At 32.9% G+C, this 7829-nt stretch overlaps 1 protein-coding gene across 1 annotated transcript; it reads left to right on the top strand.

Annotated features, from left to right (window-relative positions):
• The first annotated feature begins 4737 nt into the window (after nt 1-4737).
• LOC132739201 (uncharacterized) lies at nt 4738-7141 on the top strand. Its single transcript, XM_060726869.1, has 4 exons — nt 4738-4896; nt 5733-5861; nt 6506-6593; nt 6970-7141. Exons 1-4 carry the CDS (start codon nt 4848-4850, stop codon nt 7139-7141), a joined length of 438 nt encoding a protein of 145 aa, XP_060582852.1. The 5' UTR covers nt 4738-4847.
• The last annotated feature ends 688 nt before the right edge of the window (nt 7142-7829 follow it).

The raw sequence follows: 7829 nt of genomic DNA, 5'->3' as shown, positions 1-7829 counted from the left end.
ATGATTCCTCTCTTATACATGAAAACTATATTCAATGCACACCAAGCCCTGTTTCAGGAGTAATTTTTTTTTCAATGGCATTAATTCTAAATTCTATTTCGCTGGATTTGTGAAAGTTTAACTCTATTGCGTGGGATTACTGTAATTTCCAAATAACAACTGTTGTCCAATAAATTTGTCACTTTTGTTAATAAATGCAAGCAAAATGTACGTAACTTGGACGGCATCTTGTAATCCGATATTAGCGAACCAGGACAATAAATGCACTACATTTTTTTTATTTTGTATTTTATCCTATTAGAATCCTTCCTTTCAGCTGTTGGTATGAATGCTATAGTTGTGTTTTGTTGATTTTCTTGATGTGCGTTTTAACTTTAAAGCACCTCACATCAAGGCGAGCGAAGAAAGCATGCTGCTTTTTTGTTTTTGTTTAAAAAAAACAGATTCTTGATAAAATCATTGTAAAGTAACCCACCCACTGTAAAAGTTGTGAACATTGCGGACTCGATGAGAGATAACAAAAGGTGCGAAAATCACAAATTTCAATTTGTAATTAGAGTTTTAGAAATGTATGAAATTGTCTAATTGTCTACTATTCATTTATTAACATTACATTATGCACATAGGTACTCTCCTGTACATAGGTACTCTCATGCACATAGGTACTCTCCTGCATATAGGTACTCTCTTGTACATAGGTACTCTCCTGCACATAGGTACTCTCCTGCACATAGGTACTCTCGTGCACATAGGTACTCTTATGCACATAGGTACTCTCCTGTACATAGGTACTCTCCTGCACATAGGTCGGATGTTTACTATCGGTCACATGTCTGAAGTAACGTGAGTGTATTTGAGTTGCGAAGCAATGAGCGTAGCACATAGGTTCAATATACTTTTTTATCACCATATTAATACATACTCATACACGTTTATCTTGAATATTTGGATTGTAATCAGGCAACGCTAGTTTAGATAACTTTATTCGTCCGCTTCATACTATTTTTATTATTACAAACATTTTCTAAAATTTCATGAAAATTAGAATGAATCTGCGAATGTGCAGCTTTAATTACATCATGGAAATCCCACACTCCAATGTTAATATACTGTAAGAGAGATCTCAGTTTGAACTCGTTTCATGCTTATCTATCACGAAATGTTCTAGATATAGCTTTGATCTTCTTTACAAATAAAGAAATTCAGTTCATCTATATTTACATATAAACAGATCGTTACATGTCGGAACATAGCGTCTAATATTGTGATTTTTAAATTAGGAAATCGATAACATTTGCAATATGAATCACTGCACAACAATCAAAGCACTAAAAGTTCTGGTAAAAAAGGGACGTCCGCCCTTTTATGAAAGGGCTGACTAAGAAATATGCCTTTGCTTGGAGGCTACATTTCACAGATATGTCATGAATCGGTTTATATACAACAATAGTAATGCAAACCAAAAGGGTTATCAGTTTATGTCTTTTTAAGTCCTCTATGAAATTTTAAAAGGATCATATATAACTTCTTGGAAAATTTTGAGTTTACAGTTGATTTCTACTTTTCATTCTATGTATATAACAGAATTATTTCAATTTCGTAAAACACAAACGTTACAAAAACGTTTTATATACGTTATATATTGGAGACGTTCTTCACACATTGTTTTTAAACATTACCCTCGGACATTTTTGACAAAGTACTGTCCCACGATGATAACTTTGTTTACATAAAGATTAATATCAATGTGAGAAAAAGGTAAGGCAAACTGAAACTTATTAAATAAAACACACGTATACATAAGTAGAACATTCATTTTAAGCAATGACTGTACTGGTGGCAATCAAATACACTGTTCAAAAGTACTGTACTACCCTTAAATATATTTCATCAACTGTAGGTATACATCATTTTGCAATCTGAACCCAAAGTAATACCTCAATGAGTCTGAAGCCAAATAATATGATATTTCCCTATTTACTGAAACTTTTCAAGGTTCCATAATAATCATGATAAAAATAAAGTGTTCATGACTTCTAAGACATACCCCCCTCCCCCCCCCCAAAAAAAAAAAGTCGGAGCGATTCTAAAATAGTTCCTTAAAAACGAAAAAACGACAAATGGCATCACTTAAAATGTAATCGACATATATCCCAGATATAACGGCAACTAAATTTCCGACACTCACAACCTTTTGCAGAAATACCCAACTCAGATAAAAATTAAATGTTATTGTGGGAGGGGTTATTTTTGTTTGTTGGTTTGATTTTATTTCTTGATGCTTTTTTAGTGTTTTTTTTTTTGTTATTGTAGACTTGCTACATTAATAAACTTTTTTCTGTTTGCACACTGCTGGTACTTATCACCATTAAATACTTTTATGTATGGTGACTTGTGTATGCTCTGTTGAACTTTCGCTCCGCTTGGTACCAGGAAATCAGGATACGACAGCGTGGTGATATGACCGTATTTTCGTGTTTTGTCCGGCGCCCGGCTGACCGAAAATACGACATGGCACAAACCAGCCACTGCGCTGTACTTAAAAATAATGTTATGTTATGGTATGCAATAGTAGCGTTATACAGTAAATGAGGTCACATCAGTACATAGTAAGTTTCAGTGTGAAAATAAAAGAGTTTTAAGGGAATACTTTGGTTTCTTACAATTTGGCATGACTTAAAACATGTGTCCATAGCTAAACATACCTGGCTTTAAGATCTTACCTCGAGATGCTGCTGCTGCTGCTGATGTTGTTGTTATTGTTGTTGTTGTTGTTGTTGTTGATGATGATGATGATGATGATGATGATGATGATGATGGTGATGATGATGATGATGAAAACGAGCATTGATACATAGTAAATATAGTTTTCGTAATAAATGAACTTGTTTGTGAAAAAAACAAAAAAACAAAATAAACAACAGTAGCAACACAATAAAACAAGCAAAACACAATAACTAATAGAAAATAAAATGTAAACCCCGTTAAAAAACTTGGTTGACCATTTTCATTTATTTTGATTGTTAAACATCTATACTTGTAAATCTTTATGTTCTACGAGTAAGCATTCTATTGACGGTTTAAGTTATATACACCTTACTTAAAAATTACTCTAGTTAGTTACTAAATGCCTTAATCAGAGGGACAAGGCAGGCTATTGAAATTGATCAGTATCTTGACCATATACACTTGCGCATGCGCACTCGGCAGAATGACGAAATTGGACTTTCAATTAGACTAATCAGGTCCGGCAAATTTCTAAATGGTTTATTGAAAGAAGAATCAATAAAAATCAGTCAAGCTTATAACTGTTCAATTTATCGGAGAAAACTATGATTATATTTTTCGCGCACATTTATAATATCAAAATTTAATGTGGTTAATAATTTATTTTTAAACAAATATGAATGATTAAATCTTAGTGGTCCTGGTAAGTTCATACGAATTTGTTTTAGTTCGATTGTATTGGAAGCTAAAAAGAAATTGAAATATTCCCGAATCCGTTCATAGAACCAACCAGTACTAAGCAATGAAACTTTCTTGCTTATGAAAGCTGACGGCGGTATGAACCCGGCCAGCGGTCCTTAGAGTATAAGTCCGGACATTTAACCACTCGGTCATGCCGCCATTTTAGTCTTGAAAACGAAGTTAGATTTTCCCCTGCGTACTACTGCCAGTTAAATAAAACGCATGGTTCTATAAATGATGATCATTAAAAACCATGCATAATGTAATGATTGTATTTCGTGTTTTTCTTTAGTAATATATATAATATCTGTGTTATACGAGTTTTTAAACAATTTTCATTCTGTATAGATAAAATTTTTATTATGTATGTATTATGAATGATTTATATTTTTATTCATTTTTTTGTGCTAGTCTATTGTTTTGTATGAACACACCGTATAACCGGCACCAAAGATGACAGATTTCTGCGGTTACTGATAACTAAAGGCAGGTTATAAACTTGGTTCAAAATTGAAAATTTATGGTCGGTACTGAAAAGGGGAAACTACCATCAACGTTCCAAAAACATCGGCTGAAACAGATTAGTCAATATTTAAACATGGAATGGAATCATTTTGAATAAAGAAACAACCTAAGATATGTTCTTACTACAGCTGTGCAGCAGCAATGGATTCGATTGAATTTGCTTCTAGTCGGAGATGTTGGTGTTATATACAGTTACCTCCCAAATGCAAAATGATTGTATGAGCTTCAGAACATTAGCAACCAAAATAAAGATCTGCATTTATTTGATCTGTTCTAAAGTCACCCTTACCAAAAAATTTCCACATCTCAAAAAATAAAATAAAAAAATAAATAAATAAATAAAAAAAAAATAAAAAAGGGATTTCTGCCTGCACAGGTCGGCGGTGTTTTCACTCCTACCGGGCTACTTTGGACGCGTGTAACAATCTCAAGAAAAGACGCACTTGGTTGTTATTAAAATTATTAAATTTTGCAAGCGTGACCTTTCATGATGATTGTTGTATGACACAGAATTCCTTTATTTATGAAAAAAAAAATTTTGCGGGGAAAAAAAACAATTAAGGAATTTTCTGAGGTTGCGATTTTTAACCTGCTAGAATATTTTATGAAATAGGGAGACGAGTCAAACTTGTGCCGATAATACGGTGTGATGAATATTACGTGCGAACAAACAAAACGCACTTGACCCGTCCTTGACATTAGTTAAAAAAAAATGGTATTTGATGTGTATTGGACGAGTTTGTTGTTTGCGTGTTTGTTAACGCAGGTATATAAGCCAGGCAAAACATAACCTGGAAAAACATATTGTTTACGTCTTGGAAAGAAAAAAAGTTAATTATTGTTATTATTCGAAAATGAAGATAGGAATCTTGATATTAACGGTGTTTGCTATAGGTGTTGCAGGTTAGAAAAATAACTATTTCTGTTTATTTTTCTTATTTTCGTAAGCATTCTAAATTTACATTAAACATAAGTCGAACACGATAACATTTACATTATTTTATGATACCATTTTAATATAACTGTTCATATAACTGTGCAAGTAATATATTTATTTTGCATTTTTATCACCATATAATAAAATGACATTAAACGAGTAGTGGGGTAAGATAATTCGGCTTATGAGCATTTTATTGAACATGAATTTGTGAACATATTTAAATTGTATTCTATTAGCGAATTTGAGCTTTACATATTTAAATAATTATTGTTAATTAAAGTGTTATTTTATGATGATTATGGAAATAATGCGAATCAGAATAAGGATGTTGAGATTATGGTGATGATAATGATAATAAGAATGATAATGATTGATGATGATGATATATGCAATGCGTGCGATAAATTTTTAATACTGATTTAAAAGAAGATACGAATATGGAGTGTTCTTTTACTTGTTTTACATTTTGTTGTTTGGGATTTAATTGTGTATTTAGTATAATAGATGTAGCACCTGTTTTTGAAATTGATTTTATATTCACATCCTGGCATAAAACTTAAGAATTTCCCTAACGTCATTTATTTGAATTCAGCTTTATACTCTTAAAACAAACTATTTTACTGACGTTCCTTGAGAGTATGGGCTTTGAGTAAACTATTCATTTTTTACGCAGAAGGCAAAATAAATGCCCATGTTTCTAAATAACGACTAATGACGTAAAAATGCTTTGTCCCAGAAAATGTATTGATAAACCGACTATATGTATTCAAAAGAAAAGTCTTACACTTTATGTATTTAGAAGAGAAACCAGGTTACTGTCCAGCAATACGTAAAGCTGTTACGACGGAAGCATCAGGGTTGGAATGTGTCACGGACTTCGTTTGTAACGGGACCGATAAATGTTGCGGCTCTAAGTGTACCCGACCAGGTTTGTAAGTTTTTAAAAAAAATGTTTAATTGAAAGTACATGTAAGTGTTTAAAATATAATGGAATATGATAGAATATGCAAGAAAAAATCTGACATGTTTGCGGTTCGGATCAGAATATCCTTCCCTCGGGAGCCCGCCATTGGGCGGTAACTCGGCAAGCCTCGTAACCGCCAAATGGGCAGGTCCCCTCAAGTCTGTTGCAAATATTTTATTTACTTTTTTTATATTTAAACCAAATACAATACTTGTTGAGCTATTATTAATTCGTAAATAAGCATGTTTAGTGATTAAATGAACTTGTTAAACGGCAATGCGATATATATAACACGAATAAGCGTGATCGGATTTGACTTCTTTAAAATAAAACCGTTTTTAGTATCACAAATCTTTATAACTTATCACACTTTGACATTCCAAAGTGTCTTAATTTTGGAAAGGGACATGCATTTGGCTATTATGGAGTTTGCTTTGTTGAATAACACTTTGTGTTTCTGTATCAAAGTAGTACGACCATTAGCATAGTAAGGATGAAATGACTGTCCATAACACAATCCCCTGTTCAAGATACTGTTTTATTAGCACTGTTATAGACAGTTTACAGCTTCCCTGATTTTATTGTAACAGAACATTTGTATATTCCAGAGTGTGGCGCTGACAGTAAAGAAACCAGGTGTCCCATCGATCTTTGCACGTTTTTCACGTGTTCAAATATTCCGGATGCTGAGTGCTTGTAAGTATAAATGTTATAGTAACAGCTTTAATAAGATGTCTATGCACTAAAGTAATGATAATCAAGATATAGAATTGTATGCATACTTTCAGTGAAATCTTGTACATATAGTTATATCTTAGATATCTAGAAACTAACAATGTTGTGTTATCTCCCCTATGTACAATGTACACAATCGTCTATGCACAGATTTCATAATGTTTTGTGATCAAAAATTCTGGCCTAGAGGAAATAAAACATTTTTAGCTCAGAAATTTGATTGGTCAGTTTATATTTTGTTCCTGTTTCTGAACAATTATAATTACTTGAGATTTGATTTTTAGCTTAGAAATTGTTTTTAGAACAATTGAGACAGCAGTTATTGCATTTTTTATAGCTCAAATCCGTGCTCTTGCAAACGTCTTTGGCTCACTAAACACCGTGACGTCACATTGGAATGTGACGAATCGGATGCCAATGGCGATGGTGAAGTTAATAGTGTCAAGTCAGATGAAGATGATTATAACGAAGACAAAGTTAAAGATAATGAGAATGGACAGGAAATGTAAGTATACATCATAAATTAACACCTTCACAATAAAGGTATTGTGTCTCTCTAAATACTTTTAAATGTGAGACTTTCACTGTAATTTGTTTTGTTTGAATTATAAGAAAGAAACTTTTGTTATTTTGTCAAATGTTCATCGTCAGTTTGTCTGTCCGCAATTGATTGGATGATACTTTGACACTGTCTGTTATGCATTTTCAGCTGAAAGATTTTTAAAAGTCTACAACCTGTATGTCAAATCATATGTAGCTTTGAACATTGCTTTGATGTTTTGCAGTATTTTATTCGCAATTCTTTCGTCAGTCTGCATTGAACAGTGTACAGTAGTTAATCATTCGCAGTGAAGGCTTTTATTTGAAAATCAGGGTCATAATTCAAATGACAAAGAGCTGAGAAGTAAATATCGCTAAATACTTTTGTCAAACTTTACAGGCAATTGGCATGGAGAGAAGTAAAGGCGAGACGAAAGGCCAAGAAGCTGGCTCGACTTGAAAATAGGATAAACAAGATAAAATTGATGAAAGAAAGGCGGTCGGCAAAAATTGAAAAACTGGAAAGCAAAGGAATGCATGAAAAGATCTCACGTCTACGAGAAAGATGGGCGAGAAAAGACGCAGCGAGACAAGATAAAATGGATGCACGTCAGGCGAAAAGGTTAGAGAATAGACAGCGGAGAAAAGAGTTTAAGA

The sequence above is a fragment of the Ruditapes philippinarum genome, unplaced genomic scaffold (assembly GCF_026571515.1).
Source record: "Ruditapes philippinarum isolate M1 unplaced genomic scaffold, ASM2657151v2 ctg9576_1_1_1_1, whole genome shotgun sequence".
Classification (NCBI taxonomy): domain Eukaryota; kingdom Metazoa; phylum Mollusca; class Bivalvia; order Venerida; family Veneridae; genus Ruditapes; species Ruditapes philippinarum.
This window is presented reverse-complemented; position numbering and strand designations above follow the sequence as displayed.